The sequence below is a fragment of the Prunus persica genome, chromosome G8 (assembly GCF_000346465.2).
Source record: "Prunus persica cultivar Lovell chromosome G8, Prunus_persica_NCBIv2, whole genome shotgun sequence".
Taxonomy (NCBI): Eukaryota; Viridiplantae; Streptophyta; class Magnoliopsida; order Rosales; family Rosaceae; genus Prunus; species Prunus persica.
The window spans coordinates 5798224-5812922 of record NC_034016.1 but is presented as its reverse complement, the minus strand read 5'-3'; the positions used below and the strand labels follow the sequence as shown (position 1 = coordinate 5812922).

Here is a 14699-nt window from a genome sequence, read left to right as displayed (position 1 = left end):
GAAACCCAACAACTACAAGTCTAAAAATTTTATTAGTTGGAAGATCAGCTGGTGGAGATGGAAGCAATAACTCCACTTGCTACAACAACAATGGCTTCTATAGTCAAATGTTGGTAAATTTCTCCTCCAAACAAATCATCTCAAGGTCCATTTGTTACTGACACAATCATCTGCAAGTTGAATGATTACGTTTAGGGTTCACGGTTCGTGAGTAATAAAATATATAATTGAAAACCCTTCTTGAATTGTTCCATAAGGAATCTTTCGAGCACCTTATTTACATACAGGGATTGAGATAATGTAATCAGTTTTCTCAATCTATTTATATAGATCTTGATAACCAATATGTAAGATGCATTAGCCAGATCCTTCACTAAGAAGGTCTTTGATAAGCATAGTTTTACCGTTTCTAAACATTAATATGTCATCTACATATAGTATGAGGAATAAGACAGCACTCCCACTAGCCTTCTTGTATAAACAAGGTTCATCTCCATTTTGATTAAAACCAAAAGCCTTGACTGCTTCACCAAAACGAATATTCCAACTCTTCAAAGCCTGCTTCAGTCCATAGATTGACCTTTGAAACTTGCATACTTTCCCTTCTTCATTGCCAAGTGTAGAAAACAACCATGAATACCTCATCTTCCTTTCTGGCTTAATTATGGTCTAATCCTTTTCTTTCGTCCTCGTCATTTCCATGACAAAGCTTTTAGAAAGATACTTTCTCTTTATGGCATGATTGTTTGTTTTGTTCCCATTTATGTTTGAAAAGGCATATAAATATTTTTATATAAACATTTATTCATAATTATTATTTATTCGCCTAACAATTATTCATCTTGATAAGAAAAAGAATATTTAGAGTCACATGCCAATTTCTATAAGAAAAAGAAAACCAAAAGCCAAATGCTGGACATTTATCCCATTCTTTGTAGTTGCGAATCACCAACTCATATGACAACCTTTCATTGTTATATGAATTCTCTACAACTCATCCCCTTTCTCAAAAGTTTTGGGTAAGGTTTTTATTTAGGGTTTAGGGTGTTACATTTAAGCCAATAAATGGGTCTAAAATATGAAGAAAAAAACCCTATATTATTCAAATTCTAGGAGAAAACCCAATTAACTTTTCAATGGACCCGAATATACCAATCAAGCCTTGAAAAGTTTGAAAATTACAACACTACCTAAGGCCTTTTTTCTACAAACCATATCTCAAGGATAGTAATGATATTATTCCACATATTTTTTGAATTAAAAAAATAAAAATAATATTCATACCACAATTGATTACAACATCTTTAATAATGATGGACTCCACAACAATTAATTTTAAATAAAAAATAATTTTAAACACAATTTTAGCTTAAAATATATGTTTCAAAGGTGGCTTTCTTTCTTGTTAAAAGATTGCAATATTTTTTTTTTTTTGGGGATAAGGAGCAATAATATTTAATTGATAAGAGGAATAGAAATAAATATAAAGCTACTATGGTGCCAAATATGATTAAATCTTCGCGATTAACCATACTCAACAAGAAGTTGAATTCATATGGAGATAATCACACATAACCCACAAACTAATTAAAATATCTTATTCAACAACCAAAACCAAGCATACATGTATAAACTTACAAAACAAATCAGTTGAGCAAATGACAATAACGGCACATCCATATTGAAAACCTAAAACTAAAAAGAAATCAAACTAACAAATGACAACAAACTCTTAAAGAGTTCGTCAAAATTAATAGACAAATAAACTAAGAAGCAAGATCGCTGCTCCACATCCTCCCGAGCAACCCGAAAAGAGCCATAGGGCCATACCATTTAAGCCGATAGTGCCGTAGCGGCTAAACCAGAACCTAATGCAACCCGACATCTTCCCGCCATTGCAACACCAAACGCATGTTGAATCCTGACAACTATAGTCAAATCCTTGTGAACGTAGGCCCAAAGTAACGACTATCACGACGACGAGAACGTTTCACAACGGCTGCTTCTACACCAACAAAGTGAAATAAAGAATAAAATTGAGGGAATAAGAGGGGAGGAGAGAAGAGAAAAGAGGGAAGGGAGGAAGGCAGAGCTAAAGTTTCTTTTCTTAGGATTTTCTAATAGAGGTTTTCATTTAGAACCACTAATGTTTTTATGTTTTGTTCCTTCCTAAAGGAAACATATATCTCTGATGCAACTATATACTCAGCTTCAGTCGTGGAGTTCGTAGTAGTGCTCTGCTTACAACATCTCCAACCAATTGTTAATTATGATTTCTTTAATTAATTATGATTACATTTATGTGGGACATGGCCGTACTCTATTTAAAATAGGACGGGTTCGACCCGGCCTATGTCAAACCTTAGGGCTGAAAAAACCCATGATGAGTAGAGCCTGAGCTAAACCCTCTTAGGGTCGGTCTGGCCTTGCTCGATCCATTTTATAGGCATTATTAAAGATGTCGATATAGTTAAACAACATTTGATTTCTATTGCAGACCTTATAAGATCAAGTGAAATAAAAATCAAAATAAAAGGGAGAAAAAAAATACTTGATGAACTCCACATTATATAGCTAGCTAGCTAGGGCAAAGAAAATCAATGAAACCCAACAACTACAAGTCTAACATTTTTATTAGTTGGAAGATCAGCTGGTGGAGATGGAAGCATTAACTCCACTTGCGACAGCAGCAATCGCTCCTACAATCAAATATTGGTAAATTTCTCCCTCCAAACAAATCATTCCAAGGTCCACTTGTTACTAACACAATTATCTGCAAGTTTGATTATGTTTAGGGTTCATGATTCGTGAGTAATAAAATATATGATTGAAAACCCTTCTTGAATTGTTCCATAAGGAATCTTTCGAGCACCTTATCTACATACAGAGATTGAGATAATGTAATCAGTTTTTCCAATCTATCTATCCCAATTATTTTTATTTATATATTTCTTCAAAGACAAAATTAAGGTTAAAACATTCACATAACCTTTAACCACAATTTTTCTCTTACTGTTTTTTCCAAATAACATATTTAACCATAAAGACTAAATTATACACACCTCGAAGTTTATTCATAGTTTCACATAATGTCGTCGGGTTTTATAGTAATTTCATATAACTCTTAATAACTAAAAAAGGGCATCATGACAATATAATCATACATCAATATTTATTAAATTTAGTAATACATTTTTTTCCCTGAAACATCACACTCATAAAAAATGAAGCTTTTACCAATGGGGGTGTTAGTTAGATTGATCTAGACTTTTGGTGTGCTCTCAAGTGGTCTTCAATTGAAGTCCCTATAGTACATGTGCGTGTGTTGTGAGTTTCCCCCCTCCCAAGTGGTCTTGGGATAAAAGTCAACGTTTTTTTTTCCTTCAAATTTTCACTCACTTTCCTCAACAACGAAACATTGACAACCTACAACCACATTTTACCCTCCGAAAGAAACTTTGTAAAAGTTAATCTTGTTTTTCTTCAAAGATTAGCAATATTAAAAAAGAATTCAAAAATACGACCGTTTATTAGTATCTAGTATGGTGATGTGATTTTAACTAAATAATAATATTTTTTAGTACAAGTGATTGAGAGAGGGAGTTTGTACAAATATGATTGGGTGCCTAGAGGTTTCGAACCTCTCCTCACATGAGTAGAGATGAAAGCATGTGAAAACCTCTCAAGGTCATAATGTAATTTTTGAAATCTCAAGTGGTTATCTGAAAACACGATAAACTGGAGGGGGTGTCCATATACTTAAACCTAAGAGTATATTTGTCATTTGGAGAGTCTTAATGTTGATGTTAAGGAGAGTCTTAATGTTGATGTTAACAATTTTAAGATGACATTTTGATGGAAGGGGTAATATGGAACGATTTAAAACGTTAGGGAATTTTAAGAAAACATGAAAAGTCTCAAAATGTGTGAGTATATCAAACCAAAATTTAGGTTTTTTTTTAGCCAACAAGCCAACAAGGTCTAACTGAATTGAAAGGGCCTTGACTTGTTGGCTAGTGGTCTCAAGTAACAAACCCTCGTGATACTTTGACAATGATTCTAAATTCTTTATACAAGCAATATTGGAGGAGGAGCCTTTTCTCACACAAATACTGTTAAGGTGTCATGATGATTCAAACTTGAAACCAGTAGTTTGTAATTCAAGATCTTTTTATACTGGGCTAGACCCTTCGTTGTGCTTAAGTTGAACTTTTTCTATCTTCGGCAGCTGAAATTTTTTATATCAATTTTGAATTTAGATTAAAATGGGAAACTAAACAATAAATTGAAGAGAAAAAATCTATTTCAATGCAACTGAAATTATGAATACATGACGTAATACACACATATTATGACTTGGAAAGACCACATGCTTCAAAGCATGACTGCATATCAATCATCATACACTAGAGTCGTGATGTGTTTGTTTGAAATCGATCATGCAGCTTCATCTTTTTGTCACATGCATGATAATTCTAGCAATTGTTTTTAAGTTATATATGCTGATTTTCCAAAACGACAAAGACCAATAATGCAAGATGCTGCTGACCATTGTGGTCAATGCCGAAGAGGTGCAGTTGCTTGACGTTATCCTTTTTGAGCTTCCGATCCCAAGAAACTGCAAAAGCAATTAAAACTGCAAAGATTTCTATATTGACTCTGGACAGCTATACAACGTAAGAAATGAGAGCAACCACTTGCTGTGTTGCCCTCATTGGGTCATCATTCTTCATTCAATTAAACATTTCTAGATTACTACTTTGGGAAATGGGCTTCTACTTCCTTCGAGTTGTGATGTCTATTCCTTCCAAGATATTTTTCTTGTCAAGAAAGAAAAGAAATTTCGTAGAAATTTCTTATTTTGGCTAAAACGCTAAGGTATTTATAAAAATATTTTCATCATGGGGTAAAGCATGTTGTAAAGCTATACCACTATAATGGTGCTAATTACGTGTAAGTTTCAAACTCATTATAAATATAAATAGTTATTGCATTTATGAATTTAATATTTACTCTAAAGGACTACTAGATTATAGGCCATTTCAATTATTTTCAAGCCTTCTGCATTCTTAGAATTAACATTATGAATATGTGTAGCAAGAGGTTTATAGCTTAAGTGGTTAAGAACATTTATCCTTGTATATGAGGTATTCGGCAAAATTATCGCTTTTTTGGAGGAGCGATATTCTAGCATGTTTCCATTCAAATGGCAGCTGTAAATAGTCAACATATCGTGATATTATCGATAATATCGCGATATGCATTTCAAAAATGAAATATTTCGCTTGAACTCACGCACACAGAGGGGTTCGAACTCCTCCCCACCTCCAAGTTTTGAGCCACTTAACCACCACACTAGTCATCACTTTGTGATTAGTACTTATGTAATATGGTATTTATAACTCTTCCAAGCTGTTTCTCAAAGTAAAAAATAATTACTTATTTCTATATTGTTGATCAAATATTTAATTACTTAATATAATTTCTTTCTTTCCTATTAAATACATTTAATGTTATTGCTTATTTTATTATTCATTGTAAGTACTTACATTACTAAATTCCCTTTCAAGTTGTTGCTTAATAAATTAAATCTCTATAATTATTTTCTTTATTTTCTATTTAATTAATCCTTGGATAACTTTATTTATGTTCTTAGTTAATTTTCAATCTTCACTATTAATTTTTAAACATGGTAAAGTGCTTAATTTTCATGACAAATCAAGTTGGTTTACATCTTTAATTATTTTTTAATTTTTGATAAATAATAAATATAAGAACGTGTACCATGTCATGATGTCCAGTGAATAACGTGAAATAAAGTTACTCATGTATCTTATCATGCAATTTATAAAGTGTAAAATATTGTAGTAAAAATGATAAATAAATTACTAGAGGGTGTATAATTTTCTTTCATTAATTACTCTAGATTTTCTAAGTCACAGAGTTTGTCAGCTCGCAATATAATCAACTTAAATAACTCAAACCTACTATGCAATGCATTTCCTTCCAATCTTTTGTGTTAAAATAATAGATGATTGACTAAATAAACTTTTTACAAAGTTTCATTAAAAATTTCCATGTATTTATCACAATTTCCGTGGTTTTTATCATATTTTTATCGATATCAATATTTTCCCGATATTTCCATCGATATTTCCGTGTTTTTGAACCACCGATATTTCCAAAACCCTCGATATTTAAGACCTTGGTCTCAAGTTCCTAGGTTTAACTCTCGCTTTCTCCAATATTGCTTGTATAAAAAAACCATGACTTTTGAAAAGTTTAGGAACTATTTGTGATTAAAACCCTAAATGAAATGATTTTTATCACAAATGGTTCTTAAACTTACAAAAAAGTATTCAATTTGATTCCAAACTCTCAAATCAATAAATATGGTCCATCTTTTGATTTTCATATCAATTTGGTCCATACTATCACATTTCGACCAAACTTTTGTTAACTAAATAATGCCGAGTTTTCACTATATCTTAAGAACAACTTTGGTAAATAATATACACGGGTATTAATTCCAAGTCCCGTCTTCTACTTTGCTAACTATGAATGAACATATAAATATCCCAGCATTACAAAATGGGAATATATGGAGTCTGCACGTGTATTTTCCTACACGTATTATGTACATAAAGTGAATGTACTAATATTTTCCTACAAGGGTAAATTATTACCCTTGATTCCACATTTACAAAAGTAATTTGTGTTACTCAGCATCTGCTTCAAATTCACATAGCATCATCTCCCTTGGCGCAAACTTAGAGCACCCATCAAGGCAAAGGCAAAAGATGATACTATTACGCAAACATGGAGGCTTCTTTTCAAGCTCATGTTGATTTGCAATCACTAATTAGAACCTTTGATTGTGTCAACTCCATCAATGACATCCAAGAGTTTGATCCGATCGTTATCAAAGTCTATCGGCCTAGATAGCAGACTCCATACGGGAAATGGATCTTTCCTGGTTTTACTTGATAGGAAGTCTCGGCTGCTCTTACTCAGCCTATGTTGTTTGCTTAACATGGCGTTTCTTGAGGCATAATTCTGACTCCTACTCATCCTGAGCCTCAAGTTGCTCTTACTCACATCTTGAAGCATCTCTTTATCTTCATCTGTCAAAACGGGGGATGAACCGTTGGGTGTGTGTCTAGATAACAGATTTGTCTTCTGGTTTAGGGTTTTAACAGGAGTTGACGGCATTCCATTGTCACTAGCCCCCGACTGGCTGATCAGATGCTGTAGCCAAACTACTAGTTTAAAGATACAAGCTTCAGTTTCTGCCTTATCTGCATGGTGTAGTGTCTCAATCCTCAGAATGCCAGTCTGGCCACCATGTTTCCAGCGTTCCCCAAACCTACAAAGTTAAATTAGAAAACCTTAAAAGATACATGAAGGGAAGAAATGCAAACAGAAGTTTAAGTGATAACTCACTCTGAATTTGCCCACTCTCCAACCCAGCCAAAGCTATGAAGAGCTCTAAATTAACCAAATTAGAACACTCAAATGATCAGTAAAGTAAATAAAAGATAAGTTTCAAACAAAATCCTCGCCGAAATACAACAGGAGCATAAATAGCCTCTGGTAACCAACTTTAGAAATCAACATGATTCCCAAACAGTGTCCACAACATGGGAAGGGTACTTCAGTACCATGTACAAGGAAAAAAAGATTCCCAACTTTCCCACTGCAGAGGGAATCGAGTTTATTTTCCGAAAGGGTTACCAGATATAATGAAGCCCAATTAAAAAAATGATTTATAGATCTAAGGACTAGAAGCTTTACTTGGTTGTGTTACTGGCAATGGGAACAAGCCACTCCAATGTTTTCTTCATTTCAGTTTTGATTTGAGGGATAGTGAGCTGCAAAAACACCATTTACACATCTTCAAGAGAAATTTCTAGAAGGAAATAATTTTTGGAATAGCAGAAAAACAAATAATATAGAAATAAAGATAAACGACACTTCGTGTTGGTATAAATTTTCTAATTATATATAATAAAGAAAACATATAACTAACCTCAACTAACTGTAATTTTGAGCGCAAAGCTGACTTTACACTGGATGGCAGCCCTTGATACAAAGTATCCCTCATATGTTGAGGCACTGAACTCGATCGTGACAGAGACACCTGGTTACATTCAGATATTAGCACAAGACCAATGACCTACAAGATTCGAGATTGAGCATACCCTGATCTGTTCTACTTTTCACACTGGATAGACAAATGAAATCTGGATTGAAAAAATAAAAAAATAATTTTCACCAGTACTTTGAAAATCTTCTAAGATCACAGATATAATACTAATGAGAAATCTAGACCTTGAACTCTTGTAAAAAGTAATGTAAAATAAAGAAATCTAATATACCTACATTGCACATGTGCCAAGTCTAGATTTCTTGTTGAATAATATTGGTCAACAAGAACCATTACCAACCTCATCCAACAATCAATTTAATGTTTGAGTTTTAATCTCAGCCATTCAATGAATTTAATCTAATGGACAAAACTGTGTGTCATAATGTGTGTAAAAATGTGTCCCCCGATAAACATAAAAGCAAGCTTAGGTGTGAGATGTCGCATTGGAAGATCCCATGCCATTTGAATGTCCTGTTATTCCCATGCCATTTGAATGTCCTGTTATTTCTTTTTAAGTTTAATTTTCAAGTAGGACATGGTTTTACTACTTTTAGGTGTAGAGAAGGGTTTATGGTTCAAGGTTTAAAGGTTTGTATCAAAATGTTGTTGGACCTCTTGTTGACCGAATATTTGTATCATGTTTCATGATGATTATTATTTATGAAACTTGTTTCTCATGAAATAAAAGGGCTTAAGGTTCATTGTTGAATGTGGCGACAAGAAAAACAAACCTGCAGTTTGAATGTCATGGGATCCTGCAGTGCAGAATCCCATTTACGAAGCACTTTGCTCGCATGTGTGTATGTATATCTCATAAGCACAAAAAGATGTCTAGGTTTATCATTGTCCCAAGGCTACAAGGTAATTCTATGAAATTTCTGGATAACTTTATAAATAATACTTCAGGCATTATAAGTAGACTGACAGTATAGGCTGTAAAGAAACTGAACTAGCGTGTAAGACCAGATTCTCAGCCTGGTCAAGTATAAAACTTGATAAAGAAGCAAGAAACAGAGATGCAAAATCCTAGAAAGATGATATTTGCTGACTGTCAGAAAAGAATGGACCTCGTACCGATGCAGAAATAGCAAGATCAGTACCTAATAGGAAAATTAGCTTCGGGTACCTGTTGGTTGTTGGAAACTTGGTGACTTGGGGTAAGAAACAGGGATGTGGCCAGGTCTAGTTTGAGCAGAATTTTGAGCTACGAAACCTGGTATTTGTGAGCTCCTTTCACTACAATCCTTGTTAAGTAGTTAAAATGAAATTTGATTGTCCTACAAGATTATGTTTGACAAATTGAGAGCAAAGCAACAATTAATATTGGTCATAACCCTTGCAGCATGACAGAACCAAGCACATTCAGGTGCACTGACACTTCACTGAAGAGAGGCTGGATTTCGGCTTCTGCACTCCTTTGGTAAACATTGAAAAATGACTACCAGATGCTTTAACTGACAGAGTGGTCTGTGTTTCATAATATCCTAAGCAAGTTGTGATATATATTCACCAGCTTGAAGGGGAGTCAGTGTTATTAGGTTGTAGTCCATTACTTCCTTTTGTTTTTTTCTTGTTGTTACTACCTTGAATTCTATCCACTAGATTCTCAAGTTTCAACGTGCTTAGGTTCCAGCCCATCCCAGATAGTTTTATTGTCTTATTCCTAGTGCCTTTAATTCATTGGGTACTGGCTAAGGTTGTGTTCTACTTACAAAGGTAAAGAACGATAAATCTGCCTATCTAGGTAAAAAATTTCTGAAAGTTATTCTGATTTGAATTCCAACTCTTTAGGTGAACTAATAGCATAATATATTGTACAAATGATATAAGTTATAAAACATGAGCAGTGAAAATCATCATAACAAGGTTAAGGAAACTGGAAACACTTAAGTAGTGAATGAAACTTACTAGTGTGTTAATTTGTGTAATAATACTCGCATAATGTAATGAAATACCAGAAGGCCCCAACTTCTTATGGTTCCTCCGAGAACTCTCCACAGGTTCATCATCTGCAGGGGAGATGGGGAGACATAAAAAACTTTATTAAACTCGTGAGCAACTTGTGCTTAAAAACTTTATATTTAAAGCCAGAAAAAGAGGTAGGAGAGATGAATAATCAGAATTGTAAATCAAATTGGAAATGGAAAATAGGAGATGCTAATCAATCATTTTCTTTCAGAAGAAAAACAGTATGTTATCAAATGGAAATGAAAAATAGAAGACGCTAATCAATAATTTTCTTTCAGAAGAAAGACAGTTTGTTATCCTATGAAATGAAATGCTTCAAGATGATCAATGGTGGACAGAATGTCATATTAACCTCTTTTCTTTTTTTTTGGTTTCACCAAGCCATTATAACAACGACAGCAATAAAGAGATGAAGGATAAACGAGGGTGGGCTGCCAGTGGCCATTAATAGAAATTTCATCAAATATTTCGAATGCATACCAGCACTGCCAAAAGCTTCATGGATTTCCAAATGTAGAAAGTGTACAATATCTACAAGCTTCTGGACAACCTGTAAACACAGGATTTTAGATAGGGTTTCTGGAATAATACTTCACACAATACTGCTTCTGTAGACAACAAAGCCATTAAGGTTGATCATCAATACTCCTACGCATTAAATTGTACATAATTCCTTCCTGTATGCACCTAAAAAGAGCTAAATACAGCAAACTGACTTGCTACCTCTTCAAAAGTCTTTGACCAGAGTGATTTTTTCTTTAAACTGCTTACAAACTTCTCTTGCATCTTTACATCTGCTCTTAAAATTGCAAGGCTGTCTCCTACATGTCAAGAAGTTATTTAGACAATATTATGCAAAGTTCTGATTGTCCTTAGAGCAACAAAGATAAAAAAAAGCGACCCCCGTGAATATGGATGCATAATTCAAGGAGGTTGCTCTTAAAATTACGAAAGCCCATGTTCTGAACTCAAACAAAAACAGAAATTAGAGGATAAATGGTGCCTTACTTTCCAGGTCCAGCCAGAAAGAAAGATACAAACGGAATAAACAAGTAAAATTATAGCAAAAAAATAATGCCAGCTCAAAACTTAAAAATCTATTGCGGGACCTTGAAGTTCTCTGAAGCTATCCATCACAAATTAAAAACAAATTTTTTTTTTTTTTTTTTTTTTTTAAAACTACAAGGCCATAATATGAGAATCAAATGAAATTTGTCAAAGTCCAAGCTGTAGATTACCTCTTCTAGCAGCATTTGAACCATCTCCTTTAAGCCTATGCTGATAATCTTGTTCCAGTCTGTCCAACATATGCAACTCATAACATAATTCCTGAAACCAGGAAACAAATTTTCCTTCTCTTCAGTAAACTTCAGAAGGACAATACATGTCAGTCATTAATTCAGGGAAAGCTGTGAAGTGTGAAAAGGAGATAATGAATGTGTTCTACATCCAATTTCTCGCAAAAGAAGTACAACGTTAAGTAGAAAATTCATGTAACCAAAGAAAATATGTACTGTGCATACATATAGATCTTCGGCAGGGTGAGAAAAGAAATTTGTGTTTTGATATTGTTACTGATACAACAGTAAATTGATAAACAGATACAGAATTTTCACAGCTAAACCATTAACAGATTCTGCTGTAACTAAGAAATCAGCATTTTCTACACAACAGTAACGTGTAAATACTCACTGCTGTTGACTGGACTAAAGTCATCAATTGTTCCATATCTTCCTGTGCTTGCCTTTTGAAATGCTTCTGTTGTGTAACTTTTGAACCAATCCTAATATAATAAAAAATTGCAGATGGAACACATGAGAATCTCAATTTAAATGTTGTAAATGACCAAGAAAATAGAGTCACAAGATTCATTAGTATTACTTCTTAAAATAAAGGTCCAAATTGTGCCACATCAGATCTTTAGAATAATTTCCAAAACGCACAACGTCACTGGAAAATGTTTTCAGTTCTTCTCTGCCAATGTCGAACAGCATAACATTCTTTCATTAATGTAACAAACATATGAAAAAATAACCAGAAATTATATGGTGATAATAAACAACAAGAAATACTCTCACTCCGAAAACAGATAAAACATAAATGATATCTGATTAACCACCTCTTGTCAGCAGCAGCAATTCGCAGGAGCTCATCCATATCTCTAGATATTAAAGTTTGCACCCCTTTTGATGGTAGCACCACCTCCTTTAAATGTCTGACATTATCCTCTGAAAGGGATTGCATCAGGTTGGCACCCTTGACAATTGTGTTTGCAACTTCAAAAGCCAAAATTGAAATTGTATTCTCTTTCCTTGACATTCCTGAGGTACCAACAATGGAGGTCAAATTTGTCATGCTGCTACCAAGACTGTCCAAAAATTGTATAGCCTTCCCGAACCCAGTGATGCCAGCTTTGCCCAAAAGTGAGCTCACTTCTGAAACCTATAACACAAGAGCCACTTATTAGTCTACTCAACAACTTATCTGTAACATTTGGAGCATTTATATCAGAACCAAAGATTGCATTCTATATTATTATGCAGTAAGGACATTTTGCATTTCTAAGAAAAGACAGTGATAACAGTATGACATTGTAGTTGGTCAGTCAAATTCAAACCGTTTGGCAATGTTTTATACAATAAGGAGGTGGGGGAGGCTTGAACATGCAGTTTCAGACGTTCACAAATCCCCACGTACATTTGCTTTGATTTCCTAACTATAGTTTAGAGGCAAATATTAATCGTCATTTTCACAAACAACAAATACCAGATGTTTTCTGAGAAATTGAGTTGGTTTTTTCTTTTAGAGGAAACGTATTTTATTCAAAGCAAAAGCTATGAACAAAAACATGGATGAGACATAAACAAGCCATAAAACAGGGATGAACTAACCCTTTGATCTGCTTTTATAAATTAAATAGAGTAAAGAGAAACTTAATAGGCCTCTTGTCATTCATTACTGAGCCCTCTTCATCTTGAAATTTCAAGTTTGTTTTCAGTAGGAAGGTAATAAAGCACTCTGAATCTGTATACTCAAAACCTAGCACTGTGCTGGTTTCTAATGATAAATGGTAAGACCTTGATTTCTGATTGGACTTTGCATCACCAAATTCCTTCCACAGATGAAAGATTACAGAGCTCTCCAAGGGCAAGGGTCACAAGCATAATGGATAAGGAGGCTTATTCATGGTTCTAAATTTCAGGCACTGGGGTTGTCCTAGTACAACGGCCCATGGTTCTAAATTCGGAAGAAAACAAACACAACCACAAGAAAAGTGCATTCATTTTACTTCTTGACACATTATTTAGATATATAAGAGAGTAACAATTAATTCCAACACACCATAAATGAAAAAAGGTTCAAGGTTTGAGTTTACCTTTGCAGCCTGCTTAGGAATGGCCGGGCATGTAGTTGTACTACTAATTGCTCTTGGGGACAGTCCATCAAACTCATTGCTATCTCGAGGGTAATCTATAATGACATATTTTACCTTGGGCCCCGTTTTCAATGCCGGTTTCACTGTGGTGCGAATTCCACCCATTCTGTATTGTATGTATGTCAATCACCCCAAAAACTGTGTTTGACTCCTTATTCACAATTTTCACACAAAAGCCAGGCACTTGAAATATTAACAATGCTATTGAATCATTAGTTCATATGATTACAGTCTTAATCCATAACATATTACCAAAGTACTATCAATTCTGATCAAGACCTAAGCTGTAATCCATAGTAACTCGACCAGTTTAAGCTGTGAATCATGAAAGTAGCCGAAACCCATGAATCAGAAACATCCAATCAAACATAACATAAAATTTAAAATTAAACCCAGTTCCAGCATACTGGGAAGACTTAAACATTGAATGTGTGTGTGTGGAGAGAGAGAGAGAGGGAGAGAGATAGAGAGAGAGTAAATGATGATCAATAGAAAGCCAAACGGCCAAACTAGTTAAGAAGCTTACCAGAGACGACTAATCAGTTATGGGCATGGACGGAGCACAAGAGACGACTGAGACGACTTTTGTGGATATTTGTTTTAGCGCGTTTTCTTAACGCAGGGGAATTTCACATGTTTCTAGATTAAATTGTTCCCGCAGCATTCTTCTAGGCAAGTTCATTTAACAAAAGTTTGTTCAACGCAACCATTGAGGCGAAAGAGGGCCGGCCAATGACAAAGACTTCGTTACATGAAAAAATAAAGGAGTTTTTATAAAAAAAAAAAAAAATAGCCAAAATTTACCCTCCACTTAAAAAATGTCAGTTTTTATAAAATCTTTCAAATATAGCCAAAAAGTCACCTAATTAGATACAAATGCCCTTAAAAATTAAAACTCACATAAACCTAAAAAGCAAAACCCTACTACATAAAGTTTGGAATTGCACACACGTCTGTAGCCTTGGTCGAACCACTGGTGAGTGATGTTCTTTTTCTTTCTGCATATTTTGTGCTTATTCGTGCGATTGCTTCTTTCTTGGGAGACTTTGGAAAAGCCCAAAGGATAGAGAAAAATTTTAAAAGAAGCCAAAATGGACAAAATTGCCCTTATTTATTTTTTGATTTCCTAAGGAATCCTTTACATTT

The 14699-nt window shown here is 34.2% G+C and overlaps 1 protein-coding gene across 6 annotated transcripts; it reads right to left on the bottom strand.

Moving 5' to 3' along the window:
• LOC18766487 lies at window positions 6377–14491 on the bottom strand. Of its 6 annotated transcripts, XM_020570444.1 has the most exons (14): window positions 14080–14491; window positions 13806–13868; window positions 13494–13659; window positions 12237–12559; window positions 11999–12091; window positions 11810–11900; window positions 11356–11446; window positions 10841–10938; window positions 10598–10667; window positions 10058–10158; window positions 8030–8140; window positions 7795–7871; window positions 7444–7488; window positions 6377–7366 (listed from the first exon to the last, which is right to left on the bottom strand). In XM_020570444.1, exons 3-14 carry the CDS (start codon window positions 13656–13658, stop codon window positions 6859–6861), a joined length of 1773 nt encoding a protein of 590 aa, XP_020426033.1. In that variant the 5' UTR covers window position 13659; window positions 13806–13868; window positions 14080–14491; the 3' UTR covers window positions 6377–6858. The 6 variants fall into 6 exon arrangements, with proteins under 6 accessions (XP_020426033.1, XP_020426034.1, XP_020426031.1 ...); XM_020570445.1 differs by lacking the exon at window positions 13806–13868; XM_020570442.1 differs by having other exon boundaries at window positions 13494–13868; window positions 14080–14490.